The sequence below is a fragment of the Canis lupus genome, chromosome 5 (genome assembly GCF_011100685.1).
Source record: "Canis lupus familiaris isolate Mischka breed German Shepherd chromosome 5, alternate assembly UU_Cfam_GSD_1.0, whole genome shotgun sequence".
NCBI classification, from domain to species: Eukaryota; Metazoa; Chordata; class Mammalia; order Carnivora; family Canidae; genus Canis; species Canis lupus.
In genome coordinates, this window is record NC_049226.1 from 30,404,091 (window position 1) to 30,423,467 (window position 19,377).

The window sequence follows — 19,377 nt, forward strand, 5'->3', positions numbered from 1 at the left end:
TCTTGCCCTCCCCATGTAGGAGAGGCTATGTCATCCCGGAATCATGGAGGATATAAGAGGATGCCAGGTTAGTGATGGGTTTGCAGCTGGTCCAGCACGCCTTACTCGTTTACCGTATTTAAGGAGCAGGGTCTGCCTGACTGATGCCATGGAGGAGATGAGGGACGAGGCATCATAGCGTGTGTCCAGGTGGTCAGCAATGGTACACAGACAGCTCAGCACTTTGGCAACACTTCCTCTTGCTAGTGCAAAGGCCAGAAGAGTCAGCTCCACCTCTGGAGTTGAACAGCAGCTATAAACAAAGAGCAAAAAACTTTTCACTTCTTAAAATCATGAGAAAATCCAGGCAGCCCAAATCCCACATCACTGACCAGCATCAGTAAAATCACATAAGACATGCTTTCTCTGTGTTCATCAGACATACTTTCTCAAAATCCACAAGATAACCTAAAGAAAAACTAAATCAACCCATAGGACAAGGAAATTCAATCCTTACCTCTGTGCCCTTACTCTATAACTATTAAATAATACTAACAATATCAATTTTAACAAGTCAGACTGTATCAACCAAACAACAAATAAACCACAATAAAAAAGCTGCTACAGGGATCCCTGGGTGGCGCAGCGGTTTGGCGCCTGCCTTTGGCCCAGGGCGTGATCCTGGAGACCCGGGATCGAATCCCACGTCAGGCTGCCGGTGCATGGAGCCTGCTTCTCCCTCTGCCTATGTCTCTGCCTCTCTCTCTCTCTCTCTCTCTATGTGACTATCATAAATAAATAAAATAAATTAAAAAAAAAAAAAGCTGCTACATAAAAAGCCTCTGCTACAAAGAACGATTACTAGCCAGACTACTAGCCAGATGTCAAGAGCTCATTCCCCCAAGTACCAACAACTTACCTCAGGTGTGCTCCAACACATGCCTGTCTTTTTAAACCCGTTACACTGCAACTTTTCAAACTGTCGGCACTCTGACACAGTTTCCTCAGGGCCAGGTGGAAACAGGACAGAGGACAGCAAGCACTGCCTGTCAAGCCACTAAGGAGCCTTGCCTGGGCCCACAGATGAGCGGTGTGAGCACCTACGCAGAGGCAGCAGGTGCCGGGTGAGGCCATGGGCTGGGGCTCCAAGCAGGTGGAGAGCCTCTGCTCTGGGGACTCTGAGACACCTGTTCTGGCTGCATCAGAGGCACCCCCACCTCCATCCCCACCCCCTGAGATCAGGTGGTGTCGCTAGATCATGGAGCTTAGAGGGCTAAACTATGATTTCACTTTCTCTTCAGTCACTAAAAATGAGCCATTTTTAGCATTGATATTTAAAGCACTAAAAAATAAAAAAAAATAAAAAAAAGACTTAACAAGCATACAGACCATCTACCCTTATAAGCCTCGTCCCATCTACCTGGACTTTACCTAGTTATCCTTATGAGGAAGCTGTCCACCTCTTCTAGAACGTTGGGAGACAGGAAAGTTGAGACATCTGTAGATCCTGGTGAGAGGGAAAGTGGAGGCATGTGCTGTAGTGCCTTCCTGCAATTGTGAGATGGAAAATCAGAACAAATCCAGGCAAAAAGGTAATTTCATAATATTTGATGAAAACCAAATTGTTAGGCACCTGTTGGGATTAATCCCTCACAAAGTGTTCCCACAGAGAACTTGGCACACAACATCAAGCCAGCTTTTCCCCTAGGAGTCATGGTGCCAAGTAACTTCATGGAGCTTCCTTCTTTCTTATTTATTCTTTCTTTTAAGAGTTCCATTTCCCTCCACGAAGACTCATCCCACTCTTTGAGAACAAGTCCTCATTTCATGTAGGGTGGGCAAAGACACACAAACTCTACAGAAAACCCCAAAGTTCTTCAGATATGTGACCCCGCAGGGGCAGAGCAGGTTGTGGCCCAGTAAGAAGATTATTTATACATAAGATTGTAAGATCGATAGCATCTAAAGACATGCCAGGAATTTTCTTTCCCCCTAAACATATGAGCACCTGTCACAGTTTCTATTCTTGCCTGTGTTTCTTGGCCTTTCTGCCTTTTTTTTTTTTTTTTTAAGATTTTATTTATTTATTCACAACACAGAGAGAGAGAAAGAGACAGAGAGACAGAGACACAGACAGAGGGAGAAGCAGGCTCCATGCAGGAAGCCTGATGTGGAACTCGATCCTGGGTCTCCAGGATCACACCCCAGGCTGAAGGCGGCGCTAAACTGCTGGGCCACCGGGGCTGCCCACCTTTCTGCTTTAATGTCTGCTTCAGTGTTTCTCTTCTTTCGTCTCCTCTTACGTTAATCTTTCTGAAGTTTTACCTCCTCCAGACTAGCAGCCATCAAACAGATTTATGCAACCAAAAATCACAGGGTCCTCCTTTATGCCAGCAAGTGTGCTGGGTGAGTGAGTCCACTGTGAACAACTTAAAGGCATACAAAAAATAACTCAAAGTTCTACAACTGACAGTCAATTATATGGTAACAATAATGAGAATCCCTCGAACAATTTATTTCTATTTCAAGACAGAGACACTAAGATAAAGCCAATACTGTGTCAGCCTCCCTCTGCTCTCATTCTTCCCTTGCCCTACAAGGAGCCATGCAGGACAGCAGCCACACCAAATGCAGCTGCTCTGCGAGTTCAGCACTGCACATGAGCATGCAGTGATTGACCAGATCTATTTCTACTAAGACAAGTAAACAATTTTGTTTCATAATTTTTTTATTTTTCCTCACTGAAAATTTTTCAAAAAATTCTACAGTAGCTTTAGATCACCGATACTTAAACATGAGGAGTAAAAACATAATTGCAGATTAACAATTACAACTGTTTAGATATACAAACTTTATATATATCCATTCCTCAACAACCTATCTTCACAAAAATAAGGTAGAGAGCTCTCCTTCTTCCCCTTCCTGAAAGCTCAGTCCATAAGGCAGGCACTTGTGTGTTTGGGTGGGAGGGCATGGCAGCATGGTGGCCCCTGATGGGGTGCTGAGCACCGTGAGAGAGGATCTGCAAACGGGATGGCCCACCAGGGCCACTGCAAACCCAGAAGAGCGGCCTGGTGCCAGGCCAGGGGATCCAGGGGATTCAGCAGAGCATGTGCACAAGGACAGCCCTGCAGAAGCCCTGCCAATGGTGCTGGAGCAGGAGTCGGGTGAGGAGAGTGTCCAGGTGAGGGCATGGGAGATGGAACACTGCTTACGTTGATTAGGACTAATTAAATAAGTAAATGTGGTAAGGGGGGTGGGCAGCAGTTTTCTCATCATCAGAGAAGGGAGGTGCAATTACAGAGAGAAAACTAGAATGAACACTGGTGCTGGATCAGGACCGAGTATCGCTGCAAACTCCAGCACCAAAGACACAGAAATGAATATGGCTGTAAATGTATGTAACGTACACAATGTGCATATTACACACATGTGCATATTACGTATGTACAACACGTACTTCCTCATGGGGTCCACTGAGAGGGCCTGAGATATGCAATACCCCACCTGCAATGAGCTCCATGTGTTTCATTCCTAAATATCATTCTCCACTAAAAGGGATAATGACTCCTCAGAAACAATGGTTGATTCCGGGACTAACACAGGGAGCATTCAAGACAGGCCTGCGATACTCTATTGTTGTAGAAAGTAAGGAAGCGTTCCAAGCTGCTGAGGACATGTCAAAAGGACACGTGAACCAGGCTAATGGGGTTCCCACTGGCCAAATCTGGGCCACTCTAGACATCAACACTGTGATGTAACCCACAGGAAACCATGAGTCCACACCCATATAAAGTTTGAGGAAGAATGGGACATTTACAGTCTCAAAGCACATCCTCACAAAATACTTACTATACCAAGACAAAAAAAAATCCCTTTACAATGGAAAAATCTGGCAGACTCCACTTCCTTCAAGGTGTCAAAGTTAATATGAGCAGAACTAGCAGAGGACACTCTAACGTTGTGGGTCACCTGACGGGACATGCAATGAGAACACATCCTCTTTCTGTGATACTCCTGCTAATGACATAAAACCTAAATTTAATCATTATGAAACATCAGATAAACCAAAACTGAACAACACTCCTAGAAATAATTTTCATTAACCTCAAAGTCTTAACATAGAGGAAAGACTGAGGAACTGGTCCACACGGAAGGAGACTAAGGAGACATGACAACGAAACACAAAGTGTGGCCTGGGTCCTTTTGCTACACAGGTCATTCCTGGGACAATGTGAGAGACCCAAAGGGGACCTGAGGCCTAGATGACAGCACTGTGCATCCCATGAACTTCCTGAGCTAGACAGGGGCAGAGAACATTCCCTGCTGGCAGGAAACACACACTTGTATACTCAGGGACGACTGGGCACCAGGTTTGCAGACCATTCTCAAGTGGCTCAGAAGGAAATAAAAGCTGTTTGTACTGTACTGGCAATATTTCTCCAAGTTTCTAATCGATGTGTTTAAAACAATTTTAAACAGGAAGCATGACAGAGGAGTATGGACAAATATGGGTCTCCATATGTGGCCTGCCCACAGGAAAAGGTTCACTTAACAGCAACCACAAACATTCTCACAGGACATCCAGGGAACCCTATCAGCAATCTCTCTCTCAGGGACTGAACTTAAATATAACACGAGTACTTCCTTGCTTTTAAGGTTACATGTCACTACTTTTTGTCTTGGCTGTTACCACTGTGGCTTTTTGCCCTAAAAGGTTTTGGGGGGTTTCTTTAGATTTTTAATGTTTAATTTTTTTAAATTTAAATTTAATGAAGTTTTAATTTTTTACTTCATTTTAACTTACTTTTACTTTCTTAATTTTTATTTTCAAAAGTGCTCTCTACATTTAAAAATAAATTGTTTAGTATCTTTGAGAAGATCTCCCTCATTAGTGAAAAGATTCTCACTCAACCTTGAGTTCCAAGGCGTGATTCCCAGGAGTGCAACCCTGCCCGGTGACACGCCTTGGGGAGCGTCACAGGACCCTCATCGGTGACACAGGAGTAAGTTTTACATGTTTCACAATGTGAGTAGGTAAATAATGCACAGCATCTGAAGGTGCTGTATCTGATACAAAGTGCTCCATGAATGTGAGCAACCTGCCCCATGGGTGAGGAACAGAACGGCGCCTGTGACCCCCATCCCAAAACGGGAGCTGAAAGCAGACAAGACACACCCAGGTGCCCAGGGCTAAGCCACAGAGTCTCAGGGTCAGGCGCAGAGGGGGACTTACTGCGTGTTGTGCAGCACTGTCTGGACGAAGGCAGGGTTGGTCTCCATGGACGCCGTCACCAGAGAGGTCAGCAGAGACCAGTACCAGATTGCAGAAGCATCTGACACGGAGACCCCAGACTTCTTAACTCTCTGAAAGCCAACAGCCCTCAGACCATGAATTCTAGTGTCACATCCATCGCTAAGACAACGTTTTATGTTAATCTGGACATCTGTCAAGCGCAAACGACAAATTCAGTGTTGGATTAACTTCTTCAGTTCAGCAAAGGCTAGGCTCCCAACTAAAAGCAAAATAGTAATTCACATTTTGAAAAGAAAATTCTGAAATATACTTTGAAGCAAGAAATAAATAATGTGTACAATGGAGCTAGCATATAAGTTTGTCAGATAAGCATCACCAAAATTAGGAGTCCTAAGAATAACATGTAAGTGTAAGGGTGGCTTAAACCTTTCCATCACAAAGTTTCTTAGGAATTGATGCATCTTGAAAATTAACACAAAGATCACTTTTTAAATCCCAATTAAATACACAGGAAGAAAATGTCTAGAATTTTTGATAGTGTTCTGAAATTTTGATTTAAACAATAGCTGGCTCACAGCAGTTGTGAGAATTTATTTTTAATAATCAAGTCCAAATAGATGACACAGGCATGACTCACTTTTAAGAGCTGTCACAATTTCTTATTTGGGTTGGAGAGGAGGAGGTGACAAGTTCAAAAGCACACAACTGAGAGAAGGGAGCAGCACAGTGTGAGACAGCAAGCGTCTACTCCAGGAGTTTAACTACTGCTTTGCCCAGGGATGAGACACAAAGACTCTACCTCCCTAGGCCTCAGTTCCTCTGAGCAAAGTAAGAACACTTCTTTTGGCCCAGGAAAGCTTAGGAGAAATGAGACAAAACATGAAGCATCCCGGCTCCCTGAATGCAAAAAGCCTGGAAAGAAATCACAGAATTGTGATTATTTCCAAAATGCCAGGTGTGAAGCAAAGTTATAATTGTATAAAAATGGAAACAAACTGAATGTCCCAGAATAAAGGGCTGGTTAAAATAAAGACAAATTCTTACATCACTAAATAAAGGTGTGCAAGAACACATGGTCTGACAATGTGCTAAAAAAATTAAACGACAGCACAGAAAGAATATCACCATTCTTGTAAATTCATGTACTTAACCCTATGTTTTATCCTAAAACATGTGCATGTGTGTAAACCACACACACATAAGAAAGGTTCTGGAAGGATCCATACTAACATATTCACAGTGACAATCCCTAGGTAATGAGATTTTGAATAATTTCTGTTAATCCATATTTTTTTAATAAGGAAACAAGAATAAAATACTTTTAATTAAAAAAGGCTTCTATAACCCTCTACAACACCATAAAAGTGAAATAATGGCTACTCCCATGTGCATCACGAGAAGCAAATCAACCTCCCAAGGAAATCTGACGGTTTCTCCACTTTAGAGGTCTTCCCACTGATCAACCTCCTCCCCACCACCTGCCATCCAGTCCCCTTAATAGAAGGACAAGCATCTGGGCTGACTCACACAGCTGACTAATGTTGGCGTTCTCCAGAAGTGTCACATAGCCAGTGACATTGCTGGGAATGTGCACATCGCGGACATCCTGAAGATCGCTGGCACTTCTGCCCACAGCGACCGTCACCTGCTGCGGCATGTAGCTCTGGTCAGTGGCAGCCACAGCAATGGACAAGTGCCTAAGCACAACATCTGGCTTCATCTTTAAGCTGGAAAACATAGGGAGCACAGACTACAAATGTTTATACAGGTTGTCATGGGCCACATTCACAGGTCCCATCTCCATGATCCTAAAACCAACCAACCTGAAATGTTATGAGTTTCAAAGTCCTTATGAGCTTCTGCTTATGTCATGTCTGTAAAATTTCTTTCCATTCAAGATTAACCTCACATTCCCTTTTAAGCTATCAGTACAGGCAAGCAAGTACAATATGAACATCCTAAAAAAATCACTTTACCTGGCAAAAAGTAAATTCTAAACCTCGAGAACTGAATATATTCCCTCATCTATAAATTAGATGGCCAAAGGTCATATATACTCTCTATGAGAAAACAAGATAATTATTTCTATTTTCACCAACCGAAATTAGCCCATTCTCCGAAGAGACAGGTGACAATTTAGATGGCAGCTTCAAAACTTCTATAAATACCAGTTTACTGCCATCAATTCTACCCCAGGGTTCCTGGTCATCCCATTCCCTACTCATCTGCCAAACTGGCCAAGACAGCTGCATACAGATTTTTTAAAAGCATGGAAAGGATCTTAAAAGGTAAAATCACATCTGAGATAAGAAAAGTATTTGCCCCTTGTGATATTAATTTTTCTGAAAAAGTAGTGAAAAAGATTTGAAATCAGTATTATAAAATACTAGTCAAACACTATTTTCTACCTTAAAATACCAAGTAGAGGAATTATCCATGTTTATGAATACATGAACCAGGTAGCATGATTTCATATAATTCCCTTTATTCTTGTTTTTTTTTTAAGATTTTATTTATTTATTCATAAGAGACACAGAGAGAGAGAGAGAGAGAGGCAGAGACACAGGCAGAGGGAGAAGCAGACTCCCCACAAGGAGCCTGATGTGGGACTCCATCCTGGACCCTGGGTCACGCCCTGAGCCAAAGGCAGATGCTCAACCACCGGTCCGGCAGTGCTCAGACTGTTGAGCCATCCAGGCGTCTCTCCCTTTATTTTTTTTTCCTTTACTTTATTCTTAATGCATTTTCACAAATAGTCACAATAAGAAAAAAATCAAGCAGTTAAGTAGAAAGTATTCTAAAATTTAGAAAATAATTTAATGCATTAATGAGACAAGAGAAAGCAAGAGGGTAATTTTCTTGGACTCTCAACTGGTGTTACACCACCCACCGAATCCAGTGTGAGCGAGCACTGCCATCTGATTGCCAGTATGATGATGTTTCTCCATTTGTCATCTTGTCGATGTCTGCAGGGTTGGAGGATGTTTCTATGTAAGCGTAGCACTTTGCTACTGACTTGAGTTTATCCATCTCTGGGCTTCTGGTTAGATCTCCAGGACTTTCTACAGGGAAAATCAAATTCTATCACATGACATCTCTTTCACAAAGGGGAAAAAAAGGATCATTTAAAATATCTAACATAAATATGCTTGGTATTTTGGCCCTGGAAAAATAAGTATTCCTTAAAAATCGCCTTCCCAAGAACCCATATAAAGCAGACATTGGCCAAGGGTTGCTCCAGGACCTCTGTGGTAAAATACTTAATGATGTATTTGCAAAACCACAACAGGGAAGAAAATGGTATCTTTCAGTTTAAATTTATATTTCTTTAATTACGTGTGAGATTTTATAAACCTTTTGTGTTTCTGAGAGCAGTTCAGTCCTATCCTCATCTACATTCTGCTGGGTCACAAGCTTTCTTACCAGTTTGTATGCTATAGGACGCATATACACATGTACATACAGGGGATGTTTACTGTGAGCCAGGCACTTTTCCATATTTTTTCTAGGTACTAATTCAGTTCAGAGATGAGGAAACGAAGGCACAGAGAGTTAAGTAAGTGTCCAAGATCAGAGTTAGTAAAAAATCCAGGCTGTTGCAACATGTTACAAAATGTATTTTTGTTCCCTAGAATATCATTCAGCTTTTGACTCTGCTTATGATATTTTCTGCTGTACTTTCAGTTGCATCAAGTCTTAGTCTCCTGTAGTTTCCGGCTCTCTAAGTCTTGCTTACCAAGGTCTCCCATCAAGAGTTGTGCACTAGGACTACTCTCTTCTGGTACTTTACAGTTTCTTTGCCGTTGAACATTTTAATCCACCTGAAATTGGTTTCAGTGAATGGAACTGAGGTAAAGAATCTGTTTTATTTTTTTCTCCAAAGGCTGGCCAGTTACTCTAATTCCACTCGCTGACTAATTTGCCTTTCCATCCATTTGCAAAGCTGACTATATCTGGTCCTGTATTCCACGGGTCTGTTTCTGGACTCTATTATGTTCCATGGACCTGTCTATCCACACTATCAACTTCTGAGTGAGTCCAGACTGAGTGTAGTGGCTTTCCTCATTGATTCTACTACCACTTACAGAGTACCTTCTACGTGGCATGTACAGTTCTGGGTGCTAAGGATAATAACATGAACAAGGCAGACAAAATGCAAAGAAATAATAATGTCACAACTTCAAATAATAAGTGCCACTGAGACCATGAAACCTACAAAGGTGATAGTGACCAGAAGATGAGAAATGGTGGGGTAGGGGCGTTAATTAGATAGGGTAATGAGGTAGGGTAATGAGAGGTAGGGTAATGAGGAAGACCTCCCTGAAGTCACATCTGAGCAAAATGTGAAGGGGGGAGGGGGGCAGGGGGAGAGACGAAAACAAGTAAGCAGATCACATTCTTAAGCTACAAACTGGTTACTGTTCCAGTTTTCAGAAAGGAAGGCAGGGAGAAGACCTCATTTATACTGCATTTGGAAGAAACAATGACAGAACATGTGCAGGAGCCCCCAGCACACACTTACACTTACCCTTTTCTCTCTGTACCAGCTGGTCCAAAGACTCCTTCAGAACAGAAGCCCTCATGGAGCACATGTTACTGCAGTGGTCCAGCATGGGGCAGGGGATGGCCATGCCGGAGAGCCGATTGCGGTGCAGGAAACGCAGGATCAAGGATGCGTGCACACCCAGACCCTCCTTGGACTCTGAGAATATGTCTATGAAACCTGGGCAGACAAAACCCATATTTGGTGTTTTTAGGAACCCACCACAATAGTATTCCCACACTCTCTGCCTAGTGGCCTATCAGAATTGGCTGAATTAAAAGCAACCATTAAGAATCTTCATTGATATTCTCAGCTTTCATCATGTAAAAATCTAAACAAGTTTTAAGAAATGAACCAGTGGCGGGGGCACCTGGGTGACTCAGTCAGTTAAGTGTCCAACTCTTAGCAATCTCAGCTCAGGTCTTGACTTCAGGGTCATGAGTTCAAGCCCCACACTGGGCTCCAGGCTGGGCATGGAGCCTACTTTAAAAAAAAGAAAAGAAATGAAATGAAATGAACCAGTGGTAATCTCAATTTAAAAATTAATTTTGTGGCGGCTGGCTTAGTCATGGAACGTGAGGCTCTTGATCTCAGGGCTGTGGGTTTGAGCCCCACATTGGCCTGGTGAGATTACTTCAAAATAAAATCTGTAAAAATTTTAATTTCATAGAATTTTAGAAGACTTACAATAAATTATTTCAATCCAAGCTTTAAAATGTATAAGCTCTGAAATACTGACTAGAAGGGTTTTTTTGTTTTTGTTTTTAAAGATTTCATTTATTCATGAGAGACAGACATAGGCAGAGAGAAAAGCAGGCTCCCTGCGGGAAGCCCGATGTGGGACTCGATCCCTGGGGTCAAGACGTGAGCCAAAGGCAGATGCTCACCCACTGAGCCATCCGGGTGTCCCTCAACTAGAAGTTTTTAAACAAGCTTTGCATATAGCATGTCGACTAGGATACAGTTTATCGCATTAGAGAGTTTTTACACTACACTATGTAAGATGTGATTATGATAACGCAGCCACTGCCTTGCCCAGGATTCCTGGTGGCAATGCATAGCAGATAAGGCTCTGCCCTCAAGTGCTCCTCCACTATCCCACCTTCCCCTCCAGCATGGCTCTGTGGAGTCAGCCGGTTCTGTGTGTCTCTCTGGCCTCAACATCACCTGTTCATACTGACTGCCCCCGACATCCTGAGTGGCCCTCCTGGCTCCCCTTTGTCTGGCATTAACATGAGTAATCTTATGGAGACACAAAACACAGGATGTCTACCCTGGGCTAAAACCCTTTCACAGTCCATCATAACGTACCATGTATATACAGGAACCATAGTGCCTGTAACCCCATGTGAAGGGAGAAGAGGATAAACCCAGCAGCTTCTCCTGGGGCTTAGATATACTTGCAGATTTGGGGGGAATTTCTTTTCTGTTGCTAGAACTTCTAATGATCATATCAGACATAACAAAAAGTGCCTACATTATAAGTGTATGGCTCAATGAACTTTCACAAAATGAACACCCCATGTAAGCAGCACCTCAAGCAAGACTCCAGAAGCCTCAGGAGAAATTATTTTAAGTGTAAAACAAACAGGTTATATCCAAGACTAAAATTTCACATTGATTTTTTTTTTTAAGATTTTTATTTAAAAAAAAAAAAAAGATTTTTATTTATTTATTCACAAGAGACACACAGAGAGAAGCAGAGACACAGGCAGAGGGAGAAGCAGGCTCCACGCAGGGAGCCTGATGTGGGACTCAATCTCAGGACTCCAGGATCAGGCCCTGGGCCGAAGGCAGGCACTCAACCGCTGAGCCACCCAGGCATCCTTTCACATTGATTTTTAAGATAGAACACAAGGATGAGGAGAACTGTGCGCTGGAAGCACCCCATCACCCCATCCTGATGACACCCCCCAGACAAACCCTGGAGACACAAGTTTGATTCCCCAGGACTCAAAAATGCGTGCCACCTGTTGCCATCCGTGTATAAGTTTTCCTCCATGGCAGACCCCATGGCAGCAGTGAGGTGATGACACTGCTGATGGCACACCCATGTGCTCAGGACCCAGGTGGAAGCACAGACTTTTCTAACGGAAACATTTCTTTATAGGCTGACGCGAGCAGCAAGTCTGGCAAACACTACGCACCAGAGCGATGATGTAAGAAAGGGACAAGCTCTGATCTTGCTTAGGAAGAGGGACAAGGAAACAATCCCAGGAGACAGGCCAGCCCAGCTCACCAAGGTTCAAGCTAAGACCATGATAAAGCAATTTCTTTAAGCTGAGTGATGAAAGAAAATGTTGACTAGATGGTCCTAGTCACAACTCTGGTATACAACCATTCGGGATCCAAACCCCGAGTTCTTCTAACCTAACTCACCTCCCCCAGCCACCCAGAGCAGCCGTGCAGTAAGTATTCTCTCAGGTGGGTCCCCTGGTCTCCCTGCTTCCTCTCCTTCCAAACATGAGTCTGAAGTGTCCACATAAAGCTCCAGAAGCTACCCATGTGCTGGTAACACAAAAGTGGGAGTAATACATAAATGCCAAGATGTAATTTAGCTAACATAATTCAAAGCATAATTTTAACTGCCATGAGAGTAGGAAAAAAGTTCACATGTATGGACCACCTACAATGCTCTATAAAGATTACATAATTAAAGACATTTTGAGGAAGGATGGAAATCTGCATTCTTCATTAATATACAAACGTCATCCTTCCCTAGCTCAGCATGGCCTCCGCAGCAAGCCACAGCGGTCAAGGGCAAACACGTACATTTATGCATCTAGCAAGTCTACCTGCCTCCACTGCTGCTTTGCCAGGCTCTGCGCTAAGCATTACAACACCAACTGCGGAGTAGGAAAAGTTCTGAGATAAGCTGAGGCTAAAAGGATGATATGCAAAGTTTTTCCTTTCAAAAACTCAACTGTTTTCTCACTGGAAAAAAAAGAGAGTAATTTAATTTCGATTCTGTCTTCTGAGTCCCCAGAAGAAACCATTACATAAACACAAAGTTTTTTCATAGGTACCATGTAAAAGAAGTATTACTTAATTTTATATTACTTTTATTATGACTTAAATTTCAGAGTGATAGCTTTCTAATAAACAAAAAACCCACTGGATGTCTACCACATACCAAAAATGTGTTAAATGTGAGGACACAGCAGAAATAAAAGCTCACTACCCTCATGGAGTTCACAGTGTTAAGACTAAAGACAAACACAGAGAAGAGGATAATTAATGACAGTGGTGACATGAGGCAAAAGACAAATGCAGGATGCTGAGAGAACATACGGTTCAGGCCAGGACCAGCTTCCTGAGAGGGTGAAATTAAGAGGTCCACTGAGGAAGGTAGAGCTGTTCAAGCGTCACTCTACTGGGAACACAAGAAGGTGACTACCTGGAACAATGACTCAGTTTGTGTGCTTTATGGAGACTCGTGGAGAAGCACATCTATTTCCCGCTGGCCTCGCCTCACCTGTGGGATAGCAGCATTCACGTCGGCCCTATGAGAGCACTCTGTGGTCCTCGACACTCAGATGAGAGCCTTACCTGGGACAAGAGAACAGGCCTGCAGCTGTCTGATGATGTGGCTCAGCTCCCCCTGGAGATTGGCTCCACTGGAATTCTTCAGGGTCTCCAGCATGTTCTCAGCATCAACAGTACCATCGCCCTCAGCATCAAACTGGGCAAAGGCCTACAACATAAGTGATATAATAAAATCACGTCTGTTCCAAATCCAGATACTTTGTTGCTGCCAGTGCCCTGGTGGTGGTTGGGGAAGGAGTCCATTTACATCACTCAGAGAATAAACAAGCTCAGGACAGTAAGTCACTGCACTCTACAGAGAATATATATAAGTGTCACTACAGAGACACACAGTGTTATAACCTCCCTTTCCAGAGATTAATCTCCTTCTCCAAATAATTACAGAAAGCAACCAGGGCAACATTTTCCAGCCAGTTACAAAGTGTCATACATAAAGCTACCACCAGAGACTTGACTTAAAGTAGCACCTCAGGTTCCTGGGGCTTTTCCTTTCAAACCCACCTTGGACACAAGACCGAACTGGGTATTCACAGAGCTCTTTCCACTAACCTTTATAATTGAACTTGCTCCCTGCAGGTATCGGGCAGTCTGGGGAACTGGGTATAGTATGGGATTCAGTTTGAAGCCTGCTCTGTCACTAATAGGCTCTGTGACTTCCCACACATTCTGTTACCTCCCAAAGCCCAAGTTCCTTGATCTGAAAGACGGAACAAATATTATCAGCCCCCGATGCTGTCTGGATGAGGACACATCTGAAGAGAGCCCAATACAGTGAAAGCACATCAGAGCACAAAGTGCCCTGTCTCCTGTCTAACCTGCACTGCTACCCTCTCTTGTGTCCCTGGCACCAGCCCCTCCCACATTCAGGAGATTTTCCTTGCCTGGCAACAGCCTGATCTCCCTGGATCGCAATCCCTCCCCGATCAGTGGCTTCTTTCTCCCTGCTGATCCAATCACTCACAGACATCCCCCACCATGAAGTACCTCAGGAGTCTCCCACCTTCTTTTTTAAGTAATCCTCACTCTTCATTAAAACTCCTGCCTTGGGACACCTGGGTGGCTCAGTGGTTGGGCACCTGCCTTCAGCTCAGGTTGTGATCCTGGGATTTGGGATTGGGTCTGGCATTGGCCTCCCCACAGGGAGCCTGCTTCTCCCTCGGCCTATGTCTCTGCCTCTCTCTCTCAGTCTGTGTCTCTCATGAATAAATAAAAAATAAATAAATAAATAAATAAATAAATAAATAAATAAATAAATAAATAAATACTGCTGTCTTTTCCTTATTTCTCTCCCTCATGGAATATGGGGAGGTCCCACTGAGGTTTCAGGACCGACCCTATTTCCACCACAGACCTCCAAACACGATGTTGAATAGGAACAGAGCAAATTCCTACACTCGGCTCCAAAAACCATGGGCATGAACACAGGATGGGGGGCAGAGTTCAGGCAACGGAAAGACGCAGCATTCTATTTGCCCTTCCTTAACCTGACAAGATTATCGAAAAATTAATAGGATCCAAGGCTACACCGCTCAAAGAACAATGTTCAGAAGGAGAGAGAATTGATCAGCCTGTTCTTTTCTGATTAGACCCAGTCTGGAAGCTCCACACCTAAAGGAAATGAAATGGAAGGGATCAGAGGAAAGAGATGGTGGTGGCAAGAAGACCCTGCCTGTGAGAACGGATCCTGGGGTGCAGGCATTCAGGGTGAGGAGCAGGTGCCTGCGATGGGCTGTCACGAGAAGGAAGCTGGACAAGCAGCCACAAAGAGTGTGCAAACCAATGCATATACCTCTACTTCCTCAAGTCCCCCTAAGACAGTATTAGGAAGGGATCTTTTTCTAAGAGCCAAGACAAAGACAACATTGTATCACGCAACAGCAACAATAGTTTGAAAGTTGGAGAACAGATGGAGGAACAGTGCAGGTCACTCACCCACAAGAGAGTGGGACATTGGGCTGGCACTGGGCACAGCAAAGACACAGGCTGCTCTGAGTGCAGGACCCCAACAGCTTTCACAGGACGTGGCAGCCACAGGTGCCATGGAGAGGGGACATAATCAGTGAGCGGCCTATTTTAAAAAGCAGTTAAAATTGGCTGTAATGATGATCTTTAGGAATCACTGGGGTTTGTGTTCTTGTTTTGAAGGGAAAGGGTAGTAGCGGGATTGTGTATTTTTTTAAAAGAGTTCTTGTCTATTAAAGATATTTAAGGAAACATTTATAAATGAAATAAAATACTTCTGGATGGAAAAGATTTGCTTCAAAATAATTTGGAGGAGAAAACAGGTGGGGTTTAGATGAAATAAAATTGGCCTTGAGTTGGTGGCTGTTGGAAAATGGCAAACAAGAACATTCTATGCTTATCTTTACTTTCTTATGTTTATTTTTTTTAAGATTTTATTTATTTATTCATAAAAGATACAGAGAGATAGGCAGAGACACAAGCAGAGGGAGAAGCAGGCTCCCTGCAGGGAGCCTGATGTGGGACTCAATCCCGAGACCCCAGGATCACGCCCTGAGCTAAGGCAGACGCTCAACTGCTGAGCCACCCAGGCGTCTCTCTATTTTCTTATATTTAAAAATTTCCATTAAAATAAACAAATATAGACAACCCCCAGATCTCTCTCTAATCAGAAGCCTGAGGGGTTGACTCCCTTGAGAGGGTGGTAGAGTCTCTGGACGATAAGTACCAAGCACGAGTGCTTACAGGGTAAAGGTTTATGAGACTCATCCTTCTGCTAGGGCTCCTAGAATGCTAGCAGCCAGTCTCACCCTCCAGGCAGGAGATAGGAGAGGTCTCCTCTGGGGAACCAGACAAGCCACAAGGACAGGCCTGGAGACACTAGTACTGGAGGGCTCCCCATCAAAGGGACCAACAAGTTCACCTTTCAGGGAGGCTCAGCCATCACCAAGCAGAGGCACAAGAGCATCCACCTCTTGAGTCCCCCAGTCTTTAGTATGAGTGGCTAGCCCAGGACCACTGGACATTTAAGGAAAGGCTTCATGTGAAACAGAAAAAGCAAGGAAAGGAGAAGAAAATGTCAAAAAGATTATTGTTAATATCTTCAGAGAAATACTTTAAAAGACATTTTTAATACCGGCCTTACTGAAGTGTAATTCACATACCATAAAATTCACCCTTTTAAAGTGTATGACCTAGTGTTTTAGTACATTTGGAGTAGAGGAGTCGGCAGCACTGCCACCTAATAAAAAAGGACCCTGAGATGTCATGAAAAACCAGGGGCCTAAAAACAATCTCTTCAGATGCTTTTATAAGCTCTTGAAAGTTAAAAATATCACAGCAAAATGAAAATCTCAACAGATCTGGGAAGATAAATCTCAAAAGGTTGGAAGGTAAATTGACTAAAGTGCCCAGATAGTAGAGCAAAAAGACACACTGATGGACACAAGAGGAAAACATCCAGAAGACCACCAGTCCAGGAGCCTGAGATCCAGACACGGTGAGCTCCAGAGAAGGAAACAGAAAAGGGAGGGAGAGAAATGACAATTCTTAGGATCCAAGATAATGAAGGATGTGAGCCTTGAAACTGAAGATGCTGAATACCATCGACGGTGGACAAAAGCCCATCATAATGAGATTTCATCACAGCTAGAGGCAAGAGAGGGCAAGAGAGGTTTCTCCTCCCAGGAAGAAGATAGTGTCCATGTCGGAGGTCAGGAGGCAGGGCCTGTTCGGCAGCTACACAGGAGCTGGAATAGCAGCGGGCCTCCCACATTCATGGGGACTCTCTCTAACTCGGAGGTTAATACACACTCACAACACCACCAACTGCAACAGAGGCGGAGAGGCATTCTCATATACACAGGGCTCTATGAACCAGTTAGTGTTCTCTTAATCAGAAAGCTCCTAGAGGGTGCAGTCATCGGGATAGAGAACAGGCCAAGAAAGGGGAAGAATTTGGTCAAAGCAAGAAAGAAAATGCATCCCCCATGGCTGCAGATTCCAAGGCAGCATGTGCACAGCACACCTCAAGAACTCCCAAGCGCAGAGGGCAGTGGATCAGAGGCTCTTGAGGAGACGAGTGAGGGACTGTGTGCCTGAACACAGTGCATGTGTTAGAAGAGATTCAGGCAAGTGGCACAGAGTCTGGGGTTAAACTAATGCTAGAAGACCAGAAAATTAAGCACAAGAAAAGTACCAATTCCATCGTTAACCTCAGAAAAAATAAAAAGATGCATAGAAAGGGAACGCAGTCCTGGAGTACTGCACGGCTCAGCTGTGTACATCCCCACAAGAACATACGCACCAGGGGGGTCTAAACAACTGTGACACAAATCTGCCAGTATAGGACACGTATGGATGTGGAAAGGACAAGAAGGTGTCAGACCACAATGGACTCTTTCTGCAGTGGGAACAGCATGGATAAAGTCTAAAGCTGAAAACTAAGAGTAAGGTAAGCACGCTGTCTGGTGACACGCAGGTACACCATGAATGAGCCGGCTGCAGGAGGTGATCAGTGAGGGCTCCTGTAGAGCACGACCCTGGGTGGGACTGCAGATGACCAGGGCCTTTAGCACCAGCAGCCTCGTGGGCTTGGTACCATGTGAGAAACAAATATATGAAAATAAACAATTCTGAGTGTCCACTTCAAGCATGGGATATACTGGATGGGTAGCTTTACAACTTTTGTAAGTAGCCTAATACTTCCTCCTCTCTAAGTAAACATTTCACACAGTGAATACATCAACCATAAAAGATTTCTGGGACAACTGGAAAAATATGAACATGGACTGGGTATTAGATGACACAGAAGGGAACCGACAGAAAGGGGAGGACCACGGACTGAGAAAAGTAGGCTGCAAAAGGGTACCTTTTGCAGAGAGGCTGGTCTCACGTAGCTTTGTGCTGGTTTTTTAAGATCTATTTATTTTAGGGGGGCCTGGGTGGCTCAGTCTGTGAAGCATTTACCTTTGGCTCAGGTTGATCTCAGGGTCCTAGGATCAAGTCCTGCATCGGGCTCCCTGCTCATTGGGGAGTATGCTTCTTCCTCTGCCCCTCCCCCTGCTGGTGCTCTCTCAATCTCTCTCTCTCTCTCTCAAATATGTAAAATCTCCTAAAAAAGAAGTTTATTTATTTTATTTGAGAGAGGGAGAGAGGGCAACAAGAGGAAGAGAGAGGGAGCATCCCAAGGAGACTCCCCATGGCGCAGGGAGCCCAATGCAAGGCTCAATCCCACTATCCAAGCCAAAACCCAAGAGTCTGATACCCAACCAACTGAGCCACCCAGGTGCCCCTCATGTCAGTTTTAAACAAAGCAAATATGCAGTTCCCACATTAGTACAAAACATCTCAGGCACAGAAACGTGAAAATATTATATGAATGTAGACAAAATAAGACTTGAAAGAAGAAACACCTGTTTAACAGTGCTTAACATGTCAATCTGCACATTGCTTTTGTAATAACGAAGGGGAATCTTAAAGATGAAGAAATCTTAAGCACAAGCTTCATATAAAAGTGGAGGCAGGGATGCCTGGGTGGCTCGGCGGTTGAGCATCTGCCTTTGGCTCAGGACGTGATCCCGGGATCCGGGACAAAGTCCCACATCGGGCTCCCTGCATGGAGCCTGCTTCTCCCTCTGCCTGTGTCTCTGTCTCTGTCTCTCTCTCTCCATGTCTCTCATAAATAAATAAAATAAAATCTTAAAAAAAAAAAAGTGGAAGCAGTGGGAGGAGACAGAAGGGAAGCAGAGCCTCTGTCTGCCCGTCTGTCTGTCTCAAGGCGTGAGTACCACAGGACGAGAAAACAGCCCCTTCCCCCATTTGTCCACAGGCCAGCTCAGTAAGTGATGTATGTACAGCCCCAGGTCTGAGGGGAGGGGGGCAGCTGTCGCCCACTGAGCTGGGATGACACATGGTGTGGGAAGCTCTGAACTAATATTCGAGCCCTGCGCAAAATACCATTTATCCTTCCTCACAGCAGTAGTACTTCCTACCGACCTCCCCATTTTCTAGAAGCACAGAGGGCTCAGGTAACTTGTCTGAAGTCACACAGCTAGGACTGGAATCCAAGGCTCCAGAGCTAATAAGCTCT

At 44.1% G+C, this 19,377-nt stretch overlaps 1 protein-coding gene across 3 annotated transcripts in view; it reads right to left on the bottom strand.

The window, feature by feature from the left end:
- Positions 1–19,377, bottom strand: part of ZZEF1 (zinc finger ZZ-type and EF-hand domain containing 1) — a 101,204-nt gene that overhangs the window by 71,218 nt on the left and 10,609 nt on the right. For 2 of the 3 annotated variants that reach the window (XM_038536383.1, XM_038536384.1), the window contains exons 2-8: positions 13,329–13,473; positions 9,765–9,959; positions 8,127–8,298; positions 6,764–6,963; positions 5,216–5,426; positions 1,411–1,527; positions 114–292 (exon numbers count right to left, since the gene is read on the bottom strand). In XM_038536383.1, coding sequence (XP_038392311.1) covers positions 114–292; positions 1,411–1,527; positions 5,216–5,426; positions 6,764–6,963; positions 8,127–8,298; positions 9,765–9,959; positions 13,329–13,473 — 1,219 coding nt within the window. Of the gene's footprint in view, positions 1–113; positions 293–1,410; positions 1,528–5,215; positions 5,427–6,763; positions 6,964–8,126; positions 8,299–9,764; positions 9,960–13,328; positions 13,474–19,377 lie in introns of those variants that run through there. The other variant, XM_038536385.1, reaches the window with a different exon arrangement.